Source organism: Halichoerus grypus, chromosome 14 (genome assembly GCF_964656455.1).
Source record: "Halichoerus grypus chromosome 14, mHalGry1.hap1.1, whole genome shotgun sequence".
NCBI classification, from domain to species: domain Eukaryota; kingdom Metazoa; phylum Chordata; class Mammalia; order Carnivora; family Phocidae; genus Halichoerus; species Halichoerus grypus.
The window spans coordinates 8,587,204-8,606,923 of record NC_135725.1 but is presented as its reverse complement, the minus strand read 5'-3'; the positions used below and the strand labels follow the sequence as shown (position 1 = coordinate 8,606,923).

The 19,720-nt window shown below is 47.0% G+C and overlaps 1 protein-coding gene across 4 annotated transcripts in view; it reads left to right on the top strand.

Annotated features, from left to right (window-relative positions):
* Positions 1-19,400, top strand: part of VLDLR (very low density lipoprotein receptor) — a 30,071-nt gene extending 10,671 nt beyond the window's left edge. The window contains exons 2-19 of one of the 4 annotated variants that reach the window (XM_036076074.2): positions 1,863-1,982; positions 5,196-5,318; positions 6,772-6,894; positions 8,621-8,992; positions 9,108-9,230; positions 9,318-9,440; positions 9,899-10,018; positions 10,146-10,271; positions 11,312-11,483; positions 12,074-12,292; positions 13,171-13,289; positions 13,832-13,971; positions 14,304-14,445; positions 15,283-15,429; positions 16,303-16,386; positions 16,753-16,833; positions 17,680-17,849; positions 18,751-19,400. In XM_036076074.2, coding sequence (XP_035931967.2) covers positions 1,863-1,982; positions 5,196-5,318; positions 6,772-6,894; positions 8,621-8,992; positions 9,108-9,230; positions 9,318-9,440; positions 9,899-10,018; positions 10,146-10,271; positions 11,312-11,483; positions 12,074-12,292; positions 13,171-13,289; positions 13,832-13,971; positions 14,304-14,445; positions 15,283-15,429; positions 16,303-16,386; positions 16,753-16,833; positions 17,680-17,849; positions 18,751-18,786 — 2,540 coding nt within the window. In that variant the 3' untranslated portion in view covers positions 18,787-19,400. The remainder of the gene's footprint in view (positions 1-1,862; positions 1,983-5,195; positions 5,319-6,771; positions 6,895-8,620; positions 8,993-9,107; positions 9,231-9,317; positions 9,441-9,898; positions 10,019-10,145; positions 10,272-11,311; positions 11,484-12,073; positions 12,293-13,170; positions 13,290-13,831; positions 13,972-14,303; positions 14,446-15,282; positions 15,430-16,302; positions 16,387-16,752; positions 16,834-17,679; positions 17,850-18,750) is intronic. The other 3 variants (XM_036076077.2, XM_036076079.2, XM_078062170.1) reach the window with 3 other exon arrangements.
* Positions 19,401-19,720: the final 320 nt, after the last annotated feature.

Here is a 19,720-nt window from a genome sequence, read left to right as displayed (position 1 = left end):
GTACCAAAAACCTTTAAAAATAATTCAGAGCCTCCTACCTGCAGCCTGACTGTTCTTTCCAACTAGATTTCTATTGATGTTTTCTGACGACAAATTGTGCACTTGCTACTTTTCAAATGAAGTACTCTAAGTAGATTCTTACAACTCCCACAGCCCTCAAAGGCCGTGGGGATAGGGAACTGAAGCCAGGGGCTCCTGGAGCAGATTGCCCCAGCACTGAGAACGCAGAGAAGCTCTTGGGATTACAGTGATGGGAGGGGGGAGGCAGCCGCTCTTCTTATTCGGTTGAACAGTATAAAAACCAGCCCCTGACCTATCCTACCAACAACCTCTTCCCTTCTCAATCCCTGATACCTTACGCCCAGTACGATACTTTGGAATGAACGAATGGTATGATATAGAGGTAGGAAATGCCACCGAATCCTACTGCATTGTATCTGGGTCCCAGCTTAACTGGACTCTTGGGAGCAGAGTGGTACACGCCGTTCACGAATACATTGAGGACCTGAGAATGTCACCACACCCACAAGGTAAACCTAACTGGGACGGAATTCTAACCTCCCTGGGAATTAGCCACAAAGCATAGGCTGCCCCCGGAGAGTGGGGAGTAGCTATAGCCGGGAGGCAAAGGGAGTATTGTGTGCCCAGCACAAGAGTTCCAGCCTGCGCTTGTCCCTGGAGCATCTGTTCTTCAACCAGCACGCCACAGCTGCAAATGCAGGAAGGTGGCAGGAAGTTGGAAGGCTTTCTGCTTGAAAGGCCTCCCTGAGTAATCCGCAGGAGCTATAGGGCACCCCTGGTTGTCCCGAATATTTGCAGTCTATTTCTATTAAACAACCAGATCCTCGCCTTGTAGCTCAAAGAAATCCACGTGCTCATGGTAGGAAACCCCTGAACGTCCTCTGTCCCATGCCAGCCAAAAAAAAAAACAGATGAAATTAAGTGCTCTACTTGCAAGGATTAGTTCATACCACCGTGTGAATTAAATGTCCATACATTGAGCATAGGAACACGGAGAGTCAGAGGAACAAAATCCAGGTCTGTGGCTCTCCCTCACTTTGTTTTTCTCCCCTCGCTAAGAATGATCTCCCTTTACCTCTCAACTGTACCTTCTTGATTTTTATCTTCGAGGCGTTTTGTAAGCATGTCTTTTTCTAATGAGATCTCAAATTCTAAGACGAGGGCGCATACATTAAACTCTCTCTTCTGCCCCCTCCTTGCTACCCTTTCTAAATCTCCCTTACTTTACTTGTAATGGGAGCATCATTCATGAATAACCGTAAAGAATATGGCCAAGAAATGCCATTAAAGGATTAGGATTTGGCTGTGTGATTGTAGCTACACAAGTGAGTTAAACAAACAAGGGAAATGAGTCCAGGCACAGGTGACTCCGACCCAACTCCCCGTGGCCTCTGGGCAATCTAGGTTCCTTCTATCTTGGTCTGGCTCCATTGGCCCAAGCTCACTATTCCAGCCACCATGCCCAATTTTCAGGAGCCAGAAAGGAATAAAAGAAAGGAAAATGGGTCCCTGTCCCTTTGAGGATATTTCCCAGAAGTTTTATGTACCATTTCTATTTATATTCCGTTAGCCAGACCTTAGCCCCATCCATGGCTGTGCCTCACTGCAAGAGAGGCTGGGAAATCTAGTCTTCTCCAGATGGCGTTTGCCCAGCTAAGAACTCAATTACTGTCCGTCACTGCCCCAGTGCCCACCCAGCCCTGGCGACTAGAATGTTCTACCCTGCTATGTCTGCAGCTGTCCCTGTGAGAGGGACCGTATCCACGGGTTTTGGGTAACTTGCATCTCTAACTTCCCACGCTTGTATCCCAGCTTAGCTAAGTGCTCCCTCCTGATTTTAGGAAGAAAAGCCAAATGTGAACCCTCCCAATTCCAGTGCACAAATGGCCGCTGTATTACGTTGCTGTGGAAATGTGACGGGGACGAAGACTGCGCTGACGGCAGTGACGAAAGGAACTGTGGTGAGTAAGGAGCCCAACGGTGTCCCCGGCCACCTCATGAGAATGCATGCACGTCACTGAATGGGATGCTCTTATCTTAGCTTCTCAAATGTATCGGGATTCTGAAAATAGAATCCACTCATAAAAATTGCTTTGAACCAGGGTCCCAAGAGTCTATACATCCTGGTCCAGAGGAATCTGGTTGAATGTTTGACACGGGGCTATCAGCCTGAGTGTGGAATGCTGAAGATCAAATGGGGGTCCTTTCAAATAACAGGACCTGGTTTATCGTAGGTCAAACATTTGGTATAGGAAGCTAGGAGAAGGGACGGGAGGACCAGAAGTAGAGACAGACAGAAGCTTGCTTAGAACAGACTTTCTTTTTGTAATTCTCAAATAACTCTGATCCCCCCAAAAAGAAAGTCATGTATAGTAAGAAATCCCCTAAGGTTTCAGCGGATTAATAAACTCGTGACATAGAAACTACAGGCCAGTGCAGACCACAGATCAGATAAGGATTTTTAAAAAGTCTCTGCCCATAATAGATGCTAATTCTAAAGCATTAGGGCAGAAGACAATCTTTCCCCAAGAGAATGGGGATAGACCGTCATACCCACTGATCAGTGTCTATCAAAAGATCATTGTGAGAAATGCCTCATGCTGAGCCAGAACTACATGTCAAGGTGGTGTTTAAGTTACCTTGAATACATGCTGAAGTTCACTTTTTGATCCCTTTGTTCTATGTTGTAAAAATCCTGAAACAAGGTTGTGTACGGAAGTCGGTGACAACATTGTCATTTGCCTTTTCAAGGATGTTATATAAAGATGTCCACTCTACAAACTAGAAATACAGAAGAAAAATAGAAGCTAAGTGTAGATAGCATCAATTGCCATCTTGTTATGTCCTCACCTGCTTCTTCATGTGCTATTACAAAAATGGCAGAGCGTAAGCATCACGGCACCTGGTCTTATGCTTCAGCTTGCCCAGCAATATCATGGGTGTTTGCAATGGCAAAACCCATTGTTCTTCTAAAGTAACTATTCTCTTCATGTTTCAGAAGCCTTCTTTGACCATCTGACTAACTTAGTAGCAGCTAACCTGGGTCATCGTAGGGGTGACCGCTGGCTTTTCCTAAAATAGCCTCCACATAAATAACTTCTAGACACACTGCAGGAGGGTTTGGAAGAGTTAAGGGGGTAGATGTATGTACTCAGAATCACATGAGGTGGGAAAAATTAAATATATTCTTGGCCAGCATTGCTCTCTGCCTCCTGGGTATGAAGGTAGAGAAGGAAAGTGGGAACACGGCTCAGGGAGGTTCTGCATGTTTATTTTGAGATGTTCCTCCCTGGAAGGGAAAAGCCTGCACAGTTGCTTAAAACTCATAAAGCCACTTAGTACTTTTCCTGTCCAACGTCTTGATATTGAACTGGGCTGCAATCTCAGCAGAGCTGTTTCTTTCAAGCATGTCAACCAGCATTTTTAGTCAACTGCAGCTGGGAATCCACAAGCCATGTGTTTCCATCAGCCCCAGCAACTCAAGTCTTTTACAAGTGTGAGGCTGACCGGATTAATGAGTAACTGAGACCCTCTGCGCGGGTAACTGGTACATCTCTTCCCCTGTGGCACACCTACATTTCTATCCATCTCTTAAGGCCCAATTCAAATAGCCTTTCTTGACCCTCCCAGTCTGCGTTCAGAATGGAGAGAGATGAACTCTAGCAAGTTTTGATCCCTATTTATCGTTTGCTCGGACACTTCATAGTATAGCCAGTCTTACCTGTGACTGTAACATTTTATACATCTTCAGACCACATGGTCTCTTTACAACTACTCCCTGCTTCCTCTTCCTGAGGACCACTGCAGGTTGAATTACAGCAAACTAACTCTGCAGATGCTCTCATACATTTCTACGTGCTCAGGAACGCACAGGCCTTGGATATTGCTTTAACCATTAACACTGGGGTTTGAGTATTTCAGTGATTTTTAGGAACAGGTGCGAATCTAAGAGCTTAACATGGCCTTTCTTGTTTCCTTGGCTACACAATTCATGGACATGAGTTATCCCTTTTCGGATCATTAGGATCCCTCACCACATCTTGAATTCTCAGAATGGACTGTAATCACTCTATTTCCCTGGTGCACCATGTCCGAGGCTAAACTAGGGGGGCCCTCTACTTCAGTGTCCTCTCCACTCTGTGAGTTGTCCCTAGCTCAGACCCCAGACTTGAAGCAATCCCTTTCAAATTCTTAGCAAACTGTCAGCTTTTAGCTGATGTACCATTCCAGAATATTCGTTAGAGAAGAAGAGGCACATGAGCTAGGAAGAATACAGCTTGGGAAGGAGAAGCCTAGAATACCCTATGTGGCTGCTTATGGAGACCCTTCCTACTCTTTCTGACTACTTGGTGGGTAAGGTGACCAAGCTGCCCAGTTGGCTTAAGAGAGTCCAGGTTTATGCTTCTCTTCCTGGTATAGTTCTCAGTGTCCCCATTCTGCTGAGATTGTCCCAGTTTGGACAAGTTGCATGATCACCAGAATTAGAAGCAGAATTGATACCTTTCTAAGGCGATTTTTCACTCTAGTCCTCAGTTGGGGACATTGGCAGCTTTCACAGCATCTTCTGTGACTTTTAGCTGCTGTTACTCCATCTCTTGGATTCTAAGTGTCACCTCGTTTATAGGCGGGGTTTAAGCTTTCTCTGTTTCTTACTGGCTGGGTTCCTCTGCCCAAACAGACCTGTAGGAGTGACAATATTCAGTCCTGGGGCTTGTCCTCCCAACTCCGCACTAAACCCCATGCGCTGTTAAGAGATGCCCCCGGAACAGTTGTACTATGATCCAGTCATGGGATGGAATGTTTGGCTCTCAAACCTTAGGAAGCACTTGAAGGACTTGGAAGAAACGCATGAAGAGAATAAAACTAGTACTGAATAAAACTCCACAACATAAAACAGGCAAGAAGTTAATTGTAAGGTATCCCTGGGTTGTAGGGTAAGGAGCAACCCTGGTCTTACCATGACTTCCATATCCCCCAACTCTCTCAAATGAGCACCTTGCTCCCCTGGAGGAAAAAAAGAATAGATTTTTCTAGTGTTCTCCTGGATATTAGCAGTCGAGCGCTGACTCCGTTCCATTGTTAGAATAAAATGTGTCAACAGGCAGTTTCACCCCCAATGGGAATATCAGCTCTCAGGTGCCTACGACTTTAACCCTGCCAATAAACTCTTGCAGTAAAGAAGACGTGTGCCGAGTCTGACTTTGTGTGCGACAATGGCCAGTGTGTCCCCAGCCGGTGGCAGTGTGACGGGGATCCCGACTGTGAAGACGGCTCTGATGAAAACCCGGAACAGTGCCGTGAGTGACTTGCTTTGGACTGTAACTTTCCCAGGCTGTTTTGTGTCTCATAGCTCTAAGTACTATTTCATCCAAAACTTGGTTGTTTCCCTTGGCCTACCTTGATGTGTAGGCCAGTGGACTCCAAGGTCAGTCAAGTCATTAACAAGTTGATGAGTGTCCATTAAAGAATGTTGTCCCTAGTCTAACAAGACTGACATTCTCTTGGGTAGCTTCACTATTGAATATTTAAGACCGAAGCCAGCCGATTTGATTAAGAACTCCTTGACTAGGTGCATAGATTTCAAATATTTGGTAATCATGACTCCGAGCAGATGGTGCTCTGGTCCTGGAAGCTAAGTCAAGATAGGAGGGTTCCCCCTTTGGGCTCAGCATAAGCTTTTATAACATAAGCTTTTAGATGTACAGCTTATGTTATAAAAAACAAAACAAAAACAAAAAACAAAACCTATTACTGAAGGGGTAAATTAGCTAGAGCTAGGGTGACATTGTGATTTCTTAACAAACCTGTTACCTGAGGCTTTTAAGTAGGGTAAAGCTTACAGCTTATTCTTAAATAAGAAAAATTTCACAGGTATGCCAATGTATATATGTGTCCTTAGGCGGATATCCGGGAAAAGGTCTGTGACATCACAGAGGAGAAGGATTTGGGATAGGTAAATTAGGATCATTTGAATGTCGTGGTGAAGAAAGTCTTGGGGAGTTTATTTCAAAGCAGTAGAGACCTGTTGAAACACGAAAAGTGCAAATCTAACAGGACCCAAGTTTAGGTCTCGGATAGGGTGACAAAACACAGTGAAGCAGAAAGGAAGATAAATGCATCAATTTCAGTTTTCAAGGCAAGGAATCAGGGGTGCGATAAGAACATTGGTCATGGCAGGTAAATCGCCCCAGGGAAAGCCAGGTTCCACAGAGACGCGGCCCTGAGTGTTAGTAGAGGGTGACCCAGCGAGGTCAAGAATCAGGAGGGGTCCCCGTTGTGGCAAAGCCCACGTAGGTCACGAAGAAGCCTATAAAGGAATCTAGTCAGGAGAAGACTTCCCAGGTTTAGGTCATCCAGCCTTTAAAGAAGTGGGAATTAGGTGACCTTATCTGGTATCTGACAGATAACAACAACAAAAAAAAGGAGCCACACAAAAAAAGGTCAAGGAGCAGGCCAGCCAATAAGCCTAACTGCGCCAAGTAAAACAGAAGCCAGAGCTGAGCACGCCACGGAACCTTGAAGGAGTAACACGGTCAAGGCTCTCGGGGCCCTGCCGGGCGGCACCACCTCCCGTGGCTTCTCAGCCGTGGAGCTGGTGAACCATGTCCCCAGGCTTCAACTAGTCAGTCGAATCTCACCCCTTCGCCAGGCCACCGGGTGACAGGCGAGCCCACACGCAGGCAGCTCAGGGGCAGCAGCTTGGCTCGGAGGCGTGGGGGAGGCTCTTTTGAGACTGTATATCGTCAACAGATATGAGAACATGCCGCATAAATGAAATCAGCTGTGGCGCCCGTTCCACTCAGTGTATCCCAGTGTCCTGGAGGTGCGATGGTGAAAATGATTGTGACAGTGGCGAAGATGAAGAAAACTGCGGTAAGAAGATCAGTGTTGAGTGGCTTTGTCCCCAAGACCCTTTTGCTCAAAGAAGGGTGGGCAGGGGGAGAAGCTTCCAGGAGCGTGAAGATGCAGTTCCATTGACTGGCGTTTCAGCGACTTCGCTCTCTGCTCAGCTACTTGGCCTTCATTACTGCCCTAAAACTGACAGAAGTCCCCGTGGTGACTGACCACTGCTCGCTTCGGTGTTTGTCCTAGGCAGATAGAAGTGAGAAGGTAAGTCACTCAGGGCACCGCCATGCAGAAGGAGCTCAGCGAGGCCACGACAGTGTGGGTGTCTGTGTGTTAGGACAGGGGTGCACGGGCCTGCCTCACCCGGGCTCAGTACAACCAGCAGGGGACTAGGGTCAGCAAGCTCACTCCTAGGTCTCAAGTGGGTCTGCTTTTTGGAATAAATGCCTTGAGTAGCATACGAGCAGCTTGAGTTAGCCTCTGAACTCGATTCTCTTTGAGGCTGTCCAAAGGTTAACCTGGCGCAGAAGCGTTACCTATCATCTTGCCAGCACAGACCCAGAGAAAACCCTACCCAGCCGATGGTACTTTTGTCTCTTCTCATGGTTCCTGCCTGTAAAAATGAACTCTGTTTCCTATGCTTTCATGTTTCTGTTCCTGGAAAATGTGTAATAAAGTGCTGCGCGTTCCAGGCGAGGCCCTGGGAAATATCTGGGTTGAACAAACATTGCTGTGAGCACTCTTTCAAGCTACCGCCCTTTTATAGGGCCCCGAGAGCGACAGCTCCCAAGGCTGACAGGCATGGGCCTCCTGAGGCAGCAGAGTACTAGTGAGCTGAGCGTGCTTGCGGTCCAAACGCCAGTCTTGCATGGAGAAGTCGACTTCTGAGGTCAATACCACTGCACCTAGTCCAATGAGTTTCGGTGTTCAATCTTAGAATTGAGCTTTATGTATTGATAAGCCCCAGGGCTGCCAAGTGTTTCCCTCCTAAATCTAGACTTTGCTTCCCAAGAGAGTCGTGGTCTCTACCCTAATTACCACCAAACTGTGACCTTGATTCATTCGGCAGGAATTTGAGTCCAAGTACAAACTGGCTAGTCTGCCTGGTTTATCATCATTAGCATACCGGGCGGCTAAGATTGAGATCGATTCTAGCCCTAGCAGTGACTTTTTAACACTTGAAAATATTTAAGGCCTGTTATTCCTGATCCTCATTTGAAGGACCCACAGAGAAGGAGCATAAATAATGGCTGATTTTTGTTCATAGTGTGATAATGCTTATTATGAGTCTATGTTAATCTGTGTACCTGATACATGGTAGTCTCAGCTGATGATCTGAACTGATTTTAGAGAAAACTGTCTGTCTATGTAGAGATAGCTCAGTCTTTGCCATTCAAAATGAAATCCCCCGGTCAGGTTTAAGTTCTTGATCGCTGTCCCTTTAGGAATCTGTTGTGGTTCCCACCTCAGATTAACTCCTAAGTCTTCAACTGTTCTCTTGGTCCTTTCTTTCCGTTCTCATTCAAGTGTCCCTGCGTCTTGTCCATATTGAGACTGCTTGCTAGTACGCCAGGAACTTGGATATGGATAGAACTCTACGATAGCTTTTAAGTGAAGCTTGGAGAGCTAGGGTCCGCGATCCGAGATCCCGCACATTGCGTTGTGGGCCGCGAGTCTGGAAGGCACGACGAGTCCCGCATGCACTCAGCGAGGCCTGCTCTCCCCCCCCACCCCCCACCCCACCACCCCGCAGGCAACATCACGTGCAGCCCCGACGAGTTCACCTGCTCCAGCGGCCGCTGCATCTCCAGGAATTTCGTCTGCAACGGCCAGGACGACTGCAGCGACGGCAGCGACGAGCTGGACTGCGCGCCCCCCACGTGCGGCGCGCACGAGTTCCAGTGCAGCACCTCGTCCTGCATCCCCCTCAGCTGGGTGTGCGACGACGATGCCGACTGCTCCGACCAGTCGGACGAGTCCCTGGAGCAGTGCGGCCGCCAGCCGGTGATGCACACCAAGTGCCCGGCCAGCGAGACCCAGTGCGGCTCCGGCGAGTGCATCCACAAGAAGTGGCGCTGCGACGGGGACCCCGACTGCAAAGACGGTAGCGACGAGGTCAACTGTCGTAAGTAGCCTTCTTATCGGCCCGGCCTGCTCCGCGCCCGCCCCGCGCGTCCGCCTGGACGGCTTGGCTGACCCTCCCCTGTCCTTGCCGCCCCCTCCCCCGCCCCCTCCTGCAGCTTCGCGAACCTGCCGCCCTGACCAGTTTGAGTGTGAGGACGGGAGCTGCATCCACGGCAGCAGGCAGTGCAACGGTATCCGGGACTGTGTGGACGGCTCCGATGAGGTCAACTGCAAAAATGGTGAGGGGCTCCTCCTGGGGGTGAGTCAGAGGACTGCGCGGAGCAGCCCCACCAATGGACTCCTCGCTTTTGTGTTTCTCTTTGTAGTCAATCAGTGCTTAGGCCCTGGCAAGTTCAAGTGCAGAAGCGGGGAGTGCATAGATGTCGGTAAAGTATGTAACCAGGAGCAGGACTGCAGGGACTGGAGTGACGAGCCCCTGAAGGAATGTCGTAAGTGGAGGGGTTGCGTGAGCCCAGAGTCGGGAAGGGTCATGACATCGCCCCTAACTAATGCAGTGTGCACCCCGCGCAGTGCCTGCTCCCACTACTTTTAAGGAACCGAGTTCAGTTGCTGGGCTTCAGAGTGGCATTTTTAAGCCTTAGAAGTTGGAGCAGTGACAAACTAGTTCATAGCTTTACCTCCTTAAAGATAACCGATCAGCAATAGAGACACTTGACTCAGTACTACTTAGCCAGCTGGTACCCTGCCAAGGAGATTGGGTTTACTCTTCCCCCAAACCCTCCGAGATGCCTATCTTGAAGACAGATTATTAGACCTTAGGAAAGTCATGGGTTTGACCAGACTAACTAGACAAGTTATTGCAAAAAGCCCAGAGTTTAAATGTTAATTGGGGCAAATATCGATTTGGAATAAGGTGTGGGGTAACCCTGGTCCCTTTCTATTTCAGATGTAAACGAATGCTTGGTTAATAATGGTGGCTGTTCTCACATCTGCAAAGACCTCATTATAGGCTACGAATGTGACTGCGCAGCTGGGTTTGAACTGATAGATAAGAAAATCTGTGGAGGTGAGTCCAGGAGGGAGCCTCAGCCCTTGTGCAGGGGGGGTGGGGGGGGGCGGGGAGAGATAGGAAAGGACAGTATCTTGCTCTAAGTCATCTAGGCACAAAAGACTAATCCTAATTTCCCTCCTAGATATTGATGAATGCCAAAATCCGGGAATCTGCAGCCAAATTTGTATCAACTTAAAAGGCGGTTACAAGTGTGAATGTAGTCGGGGCTATCAGATGGATCTTGCCACTGGCGTGTGCAAGGCAGTAGGTAAATGGACTTGGACTGGTGTTGCTCTGGTACCTTTGGGAGTAAGTGCTTACCAAGGGTACAGCCACTGACCCCAAGAGTCAACTAAATTATGGAATTAAAGTAGTACAGCTCTTCCTCGACTTATGATGGGGTCACAATCTAATAAACCATTGTAAGTTGAAAATACCCCAAGTCAAAAATGCATTTAATATACGTAACCTACCAAATATCATTGCTTAGCCAAGCCTGCCTTCAGTATGCTCAGAACTCTTATGTCAGCTTATAGTTGGGCAACATCATCTAACACAAGCCCAGGAGGTATTGAATGTCGCATGTAACGTATCGAGTACCGTACTGAAAGCGAAAAGCAGAACGGCTGTATGGGTATAGATGGGTGTCAGCGCATCGGCTGTTCACATCCTCGTGATCACGGGGCTGACCAGGAGCTGCGACTCGCTGCTACCACCCAGCATCGTGGGAGAACATCACAAGAGAGGATGGTAGCACACATCACTGACCTGGGAAAAGATCCCAACTCTAAATTCAAAGTGTGGTTTCTACGGGACGCAAACTGCTTTTTTACCATCATAAAGCTGAAAAATCCTAGGTCGAACCCTCCTGAGTCCGGGACTGTCTCTTCTCGAGATCAGTGCTACTTAACTCCCAGTGCAGTATCACAGGTTAAACAAGAGAGCGTTTCCCTAGACACCTGCCTTGGTCAGTTTCTTTTGCATAGGATGCCGTGAATACCTACCAGGTGCAGTCACTTCCTGCTTCCAACACTTGAATGCAATCCCAGTAAGTAACTTAGTCAACAGCTGCTTAGAAACCGCTCTGGGCTGGTCAGCCCCCCTACTGTTGAGCGTTGTGACCCCAGGACTGCCTTCTTGAACAGTGGGAAGTGCTTACAGTTCCCGGGGGACGGACGGCGGCAAGCATCCTCCTCGGGTGTTCGCCGGTGCCTTTACTTTTTAATGCTCCTCCTTCGGGAGGAGGAGACTTAGAAGGACCTTGCCTTCTTACAGTGAGACTAAATAAACCTGACTGCTATCTTGCAGGCAAAGAGCCAAGTCTGATCTTCACGAATCGAAGAGACATCCGGAAGATTGGCTTGGAGAGGAAGGAATACATCCAGCTGGTTGAACAGCTGAGAAACACTGTAGCTCTTGACGCAGACATCGCTGCTCAGAGACTGTTCTGGGCTGATCTCAGCCAGAAGGCCATCTTCAGGTAACTTCGGTTCCCTGCTTAGGGTCTCAGCCTAAGTCCTTGGTCTTTGGGAAGGTTTGGAGGAGTTTCCAGCGCCACTCTAGCATCTAATTAGCTGGGACTCTTAAATCTGGACACTGACTGATTCTTCAACTAGTAAGTTACTATCAGCTCCTCATTGGAGACTAACAGTTGTGTACGAAGGAAAAGGAGGCTGTAGCTATAGGATTATCATAAAGGGCCGCTTAGTTTCTCCTCTTGTCACCCCATTCTTTCTAGTTCATGGACAGCTTTTCACAGTGGCTACCAATAGAAATGGTAGTGACTGCGTTTTCTTAAGGGTAACTCTAGAAACTCAGATGGTCTGTCCTGCAACCAACACCTTCACTTGGAAATGTGTCAGTCTTGCTTATCGAGGACGTACCAGCAGCTAAATAATGGACACTCTTAGTATCAGTAACAAGCATAGTTAAATGATCTGAGTGGTGAGCTCTGGTGTTACCCGAGTTTCTTCTGAACAAAGGTGTGGACCATTTTGTAAACAGAAAGTCCATTCTCCAGCCTCTGATGGTGTCAGAGTCTTAAATTTCTTGTGACCTCTTCTGTTTCAGTGCCTCGATTGATGACAAGGTTGGTAGACATGTTAAAATGATCGACAATGTCTATAATCCCGCGGCCATTGCTGTTGATTGGGTGTACAAGACCATCTACTGGACTGATGTGGCTTCTAAGACCATTTCAGTAGCTACCCTTGATGGAACCAAGAGGAAGTTCCTGTTTAACGCTGACTTGCGGGAGCCTGCCTCCATAGCTGTGGACCCACTGTCTGGGTTTGTAGTCTGTTTTTTCTAGCCTTTTGGGTGCTATTTGCATATGCCAGGAGCTTTCCTCCTGGCTGAAACAGTACTGAAATCCCAAGACTTACAGCTCCCCACAACAGAGAATTATCCAGTTCAAGAGGTCAGTGGTATCACGGTTGAGTAAGTCCGCTCTCCTCCAGTCCCTCCCTGGCAGTATGAGCGCTGACTGACATTAACGTGTTTGACTTGATGTGCACACAGAACCCGTATCTGAACCCTTATGGCCACCCAGCATCTATGCAAGTTGTTTTTAATGTTTGTCTGAATGCTTTGTCAGGTTAGCTCCGGATGACCAAACCTAAGTACTAACACGAGTTGTGAGGATTTTTTGGTAGCCATATTTCCTCAAAGCTTTCATCTAAATGTCCAAGTTGTCTGAAAGTCCAGTTGAAATAAACGGATCTCTCTAGCAACATTTCACCAAGAGGTTGCCCTAAATCGGTGCTAAATAATATAGAAAAGCATCTTAGGAAGTTGACTAAGCCTCTGGTAATGACCCCTGACCCCCGGGAATCCTCGCGAGAACAGTCAGTCAAGCCCCTCCGATAAAGCTTAACATATATTCATCTTTCACTCCTCTGAAAGAATTGGCCTTTTGTAAAGGAAATATATAACCTGTGACTGGGGGTTGAAATACAATTATCACACTTATATAGATTAATATAGTTCATAATGAGCTAAGCCTAGATTCTTAGTGTTAACTTTTGTTTACCCGGAACGTAATTTAGACCGTTACCTCTTACTGTTGGTCTCCAGAGTTTTCTAGTCATTCTTTAAATGTGTATCCAAAACTACAAGTTTATCCCTTCTAAACCACTGAGGCTTCTTTCTCATTTAATTCTTCCCAGCTTTGTGTACTGGTCAGACTGGGGAGAACCAGCTAAAATAGAAAAAGCAGGAATGAATGGATTTGATAGGCGGGCCCTGGTGACAGTGGACATCCAATGGCCTAATGGAATTACACTCGGTATGTCTGTCCTTCCTTCCTTGGCCACCAATCCAACGGTCCCCACAGCTTTCGCTTCCCTCCGTAGTTTATTCTGGACTACAGCAGACCGCTCCCATGGTTCCTTCAATAGCAGGAATTTTGGATGAGAGTAACTGAGCAATGCAAATCCAATGGTGGGGCCTTAACATATTAGATGCTCTGTCGTTACTAGCTTTTCTGTCCATTTGGGCCTAATATGGGACATAAATTCAGTGCATCTTGGGCCTTAGGAACTCTCACCCATCAGGGGAGAACAACATGCTCGCCTCTCTTAACACTCCTATAATGTGCATAACATATCTTAAGTCAGCTCCTTTGAGAATCCTAGGTCCTCCTTTAATCCCCCAGAGTGAGTGTGGGTACAGACCCCGCATGCTGCCTCGCAAGGCTTGTGGCACCCCTTTAGGAACCCATGCTGGAGAAGGAGCCATGAGAATAGAATATCGGATTCCCTGGATCTTTTCAGTGGAAACCGGGGCCGTGATGGCGTCTCATGAGCTGACAATTCTTTTCCTCCCCAGACCTTATCAAGAGTCGTCTCTACTGGCTTGACTCCAAGTTGCACATGCTGTCCAGTGTGGACTTGAATGGCCAAGATCGCAGGATTGTCCTCAAGTCTCTGGAGTTCCTAGCTCATCCTCTCGCGCTGACCATATTTGAGGTGAGATGTGTGTGTCACCTCTAAGTGTGGACCTCTGACTTACTAGAGCGCCTCAGGGGAGAAAGGACAGAACAGGAATGGGGCAAGGAGGGATGGGCAGAGGAGCATGACCTGAGAAACTGCTTTCACGTCAGACATGGGACAAATTCGATGCTCATTTCCTATAGCACTTGAAGAAGCCTGAACTTGCATCTCCAACAGTGTAACATCTAACCTCCCAGACCAGTGTTCAATAAATTTGCGCCATTAAATTGCCAGAAAATAACGATGACCTTAGATATGGACTTGTCTTCATCCTAGGTGTTCCTGCTAATTTGAGGGTTCTGTTTTAGGATCGTGTCTACTGGATAGATGGGGAAAATGAAGCAGTCTACGGGGCCAATAAATTCACTGGGTCAGAGCTGGCCACTCTGGTCAACAACCTTAATGATGCCCAAGACATCATTGTCTATCATGAACTCGTCCAGCCGTCAGGTAATGGAGACAAGCACAGCCCTCCATCTGGAAGGCCCCTGTAAGGACAGCAGTGTGGTGTAGTACCTGCTTGGTTATCAGTGGCTCTTTAACAACTCAACTTGCTCTAAAATGGAACTTTCCCCTCCAGTCCCCTGCCTCAAACACGTCAAACATGGTGTTTTGTTTTGTTTTGTTTTCATTTCTGACCTCCTAGTGAAAGAGCTTTCAGAACTTCAGCTCTTCCCTTCCTTTCCCACCCTCAGCATTCAGGCTTTTGTTCCAGGCTTTTCCATACCTCCCGGCCTTCAGTCCCTTGTACTAAGACTCTTGCACTGTCCTCCAAAGTAGCTTTTATGCCACCAACTTTTCCTACCTCCCCATCATGACATAGCTTCTATGCAGATCCTCAAACACATCTATCTGGTCACACCAGCTCCTACTCAAAATATTTGACTGTTTCTATCTAAATGAAACCCTTCAACCTCCCTCTAGCTGGGTTCTGTAAGGCAGAGTGAAGACCAAGGAGGACATGCTCATCTCCTTCCCCTGAATCTTCGCTCGCAGCTTTGGGCCTGTAATGGGTGCCTCCTGCCCCCACCTGCTTCCTCACCACCCACCTGTTCCAGGCATAATCCGTATGCCACTCTCAAGAACTTTCTTTGGATCTGTGGTAGCCTTAGAGCATACTGCCTGTCCTTGTATTTCTTCTTCATCATATTGAACTTGAAGGCTGGACAGAGGAGACAAGTGTAATCTCCCTGGGAACAAAGACTCATGTCTCCAGCATCTAGAATGGGGCTTTAGGTATAGCAGGGACCACAGGACCTCTTTTAAAGGACTTTTGTCTCTGAATAGGTAAAAACTGGTGTGAAGAAGACATGCCGAATGGAGGCTGTGAATACCTGTGCCTGCCAGCGCCACAAATTAATGATCACTCTCCAAAATACACCTGTTCCTGTCCCAATGGGTACAATCTGGAGGAGAACGGCCGGGAGTGCCACAGTAAGGCTTTTGACTTTTCAACCACCAGCAGGACCTAACAACAGGCAGCAGAATAAGACACTAGCCGTAAACCTAGCCCGGATGTTCAGAATTCTGCTTTCACCGATTCTTGGAAGAGATTTGAGAGTGTATCTGCTGCCAGTGCATGCCAGGTTGCTCATGTCATTCCTTCACAACTGACTTCTCACTCACTGCCGCAGTGGGTGAGTCTATAGGTGACCACAGTGTGAACGGGACTATCCTGATGTGTCCCAGTTAATCCCGCGACGGCACTGAGCTAGCCAACTTGCAGATAATTGAAGTCTTAATGTTTTCCTCCAGTGAGACAGGCCACAGTTACAGGAAACCTTATGGCCCCAGAGGGCGACACCGTCCTAAACTCACACTTACACCCACCTTATTTTCGTCTTCTGTTCTTAGCTTTTGACTGAGTGGCAAATTAAATTCTCACATTGTGAGCAAGGAGCTCCTATTGTGAGGTTTTTATCAGCTTAATATGGAGTCCCTGCAGGGACTAGCTTGGTTTACTGAGAAAGTAATTGCAAGGCAATCTGACAGTAAGACTAGTATGTCTGATACTCTGTCCTCGAGAGCATTTCTGGTAACTTCCAGGATGGTACCGAGAGGGCTAAATGTGAATGTGTATCTTTTTGAATTGTCAGATCACAAATGCTGACTGTTCTGGCCCAGGTCTCGTGTGTCTCTGGTTTTGCGTGAAGACTTCCTTTCGGCTTTGACCCCGCAACTTATCTCAGTGGTGACTTGTCTATTTCCCGTGGGGTTAAAACAACCTTTTGAGGGGTTTGTCTGGATGAAACAGCTAGCCGCTCTGGAACCTTGGCCTTAACCAGGTTCTTGGTCTTTATAATTCAGGTTCTGCAGTTCCTGTGACTTACAGTGAGAAAAAAGGTATCCACACAACAGAAATTGCACCAACTAGTGGACTAGTTCCTAGAGGTGCTGGGCCCAGTACTGTGCACTGTGAATCTCGACTAACAGCCACACTCTTTGTATTTATTGCTTCCATAATTCATGCAGACCCTGTAACCACTAGTTCTGCCCCTCGCTGGTAACCTACATTTCAGCTCCAAAGCCTGAAAGCCTGCAATTCTTCGCCTGACCCAACTTAGGAAGGTTTCTACTAGACAACTCTTAGTGAAATAGCTATTCGAGCGTGTGACTTTCCAATCTTTCTAGACTAGTTGTGCCTGGAATGCAGTGCAGTAGGTACTGACCCGCAGTGACGGATGCCAGGGCATGAGGTGCTCCGCCCGATGGGTCCGTTTCTCAGTCTGAATTCACATTCCTTTCATTCTTCTGTAGGGATCAATGTGACCACAGCAGTATCAGAGGCCCCTGTCCCCCCGAAAGACACCTCAGCTGCCTGGGCCATCCTTCCTCTCTGTAAGTACCTTCCCCACACATCTGGATAAACTTGTTAGACGCCCACCAGGTGGGCATTTCGAATCCATCTAGAGACAGCCCTCCCACCGTCACAGTACTCGTGACCCTGATTACGTTCGCTCCCTCCCCAGCCTGGTACACTGAGTTGAGTCCATCCCTTTCTCTTTGATGGTATCCTTGGCACTGTGAGCAGCAGTCATACACACTCAACTAGTACATGAAAGGTGCCCATTGCGCTCTACCTCAGGGGTGTTAGTCTGGCTAAATACATCCCTTTAGGTAAAGAGCACTGTTTTCTTCCCCTTGGAAAGGTGTAGAATGCTTCATACAGAGGAGACATGCAAATGCTTAAATGCTTTCTTGAGGAGTTGTAGGACTTGTAGAGGGTAAATTAGAAATAGGTAAGAATCCTCAAACTCAGGGGGAAGAACCTCTAGAACAATTACTGGGTGTGGGGATTCTGAGTCCCTATGTGTGCTATAATGGTCACTTTGTCCTGGAACACTGAAGTCCAAACTTAGCAAACACACCTGGGGGACCACTTGAAAAGCTCTCCAGAAAACTCTGCAATTTTCATTCAGTTGGCCTGCGCTGGGGCCCAGAACTCTCCACTTGCCCGAATGGATGTGCTGAGCTTAACCCCAGTCCACAGAATAATACTTGATCACTGGTCTGAACTTGTTTCAAGCTCCTGGCCCATTTATAGTCTAACATCTAGTTATGCTAGCTTCCCACAACATGAAATTTTTATTAACGTCAAGTCTCATGGGTTCCTGAACATGACCTCTTTTTTTTTGTATGTTTTGAGACTAGACCCTGCTTAGTCACCTTCTCACTTTTTCTCAGTGCTCTTGGCAATGGCAGCGGTAGGTGGCTACTTGATGTGGCGGAATTGGCAGCACAAGAACATGAAAAGCATGAACTTTGACAATCCTGTGTACTTGAAGACTACCGAAGAGGACCTGTCAATAGACATTGGTAGACACAGTGCTTCTGTTGGACACACGTACCCAGCAGTAAGTCAGCTTTGGGTCTTGATACACCCTGGCTTGCAGTAGGACTTTCTGGAAAGGAGACCACTAACTCAAGCTATGGCTGCTTGGGCTAGGAAGAGCCATTAGGATCACAGAGCCACCAAATAGATCTACTGCGCCTGGAGATTAGACAGTCTAGCCTGTCAGAACACATGCCAGTCAGTTGATAAGCATCTGTCCCAGAAAGAATGACAAGTAAGTCAACCTAAGGTCATCACTACACTACTGGAGATATTTTTGGTTATAGAAACTAGATGTGAATAGTAGCACGAAGCAAGGGGCTCCTATTTGAATTGTCAAGTCAGCTGTCTCCCGGACACTTAAAAGTTTGTACATCCTATACAAGGGAACAGGGGAGTTGGCTTAAAGTCAGCGTATTGAGCAAGATTCCTTTAGCCGTCATTACCAAATGCTTGAAAGTGGCCTATCCTGCTGACTGCAGCTAGCTTCCTCTCAGCAGGGGAGCTAGTCCCTTGTTCTTCAGTTGAAACCCAACTGGAGTATTTGGCCTTCACTTAGGGAACAGTCCGAACAAAAAAAAAGGGGCTCAGCGCTCCCTCTCAAGCTCTCTGGTGAAACAAAGAACGGTGGTCCATTCATGGTCCGCATGTGTCTTTTCCCCATTTTTCTCCAGGATTTACGATCATTCAGTGGAATGGCAGCATCAGCTCCACTATTTTCTCTCTCTCCCAAGTAGACACCATTGAATTCAAGTGAAAATGCACCAGTGACACAACTCAATACTGCATTAGATCTGACTTCCCTTCCATGTCCCTTCGGTCTCTGGATGACACACTCAAAAGCAAGGTCCATCGGAGAGACTGGAGTGAGTACCACCACTGAGTGATCACCACGCTCATCCTGTACTTTTTCTCTTCCACAGATATCGGTTGTAAGCACAGACGATGACCTAGCTTGACTTCAGAGACGAGTCTTGACCTCTGAGGTCTAAAACCAATAACCCTCCACTTCGGAATGGTAACCGAGCCAGAATCTGAAGTCTTTCTTCCTCCAGTCTGGAAGAACATCAAGATGTCTTTACATGGATCAAGCTTGTATACTTGACCGTTTTTATATTACTTTTGTAAATATTCCTGTCCACATTCTACTTCAGCTTCGGATGTGGTTACCAACTATCTAACCCTTGAGTTTCTAGACAGTATTGCCACATCTGGCCAAATAATGCACTTTCCCTAGAAAGCCATATTCCAGCAAGGACACCCACCTGTGCTATAGTGTATTCCATCTGTACATATATTGTATAGGCCATCTGTAAATACCCCAGAGAACAATCACTATTCTTAAGCACTTTGAAAATATTTCTATGTAAATTATTGTAAACTTTTTCAATGGTTGGGACAATGGCAATAGGATAAAACGGGTTACTAAGATGAAATTGCCAAAAAATTTGTAAACTAATTTTGTACGTATGAATGAAATCTTTGACCTCAGTGGAGGTCTGCAAAGACTGAGTGTTCAAACTACTGTACATTTTTTTTCCAAGTGCTAAAACAATTAAACCAAGCAGCTTAACCATGGTTTGTGCCTATTCCTCTAGGATAAGCCTCTATCAGCAGCCTGAGTAGTATCAAGCATTCTAACTAAATATATGAGCTAGATGATATAGATCTTGATGTTGTGTAACCAGGCCTGTAAATTGGCTAGTTTCTCTTACAACCAAGTACTGAAAGAACAAGGTACCACTTAATATTCACTCCCGAAATATTTATTTTGTAAAAGAAGCTAGCTTAGCCTGTACCTAAAATTCCTCTTGTTTAGAGGCAAGTTCCTTTTCTGACTAATTTGTTTCCTGATCTAGAAACCTATGCTAAGATTTCTAGCAATTCTGCTTC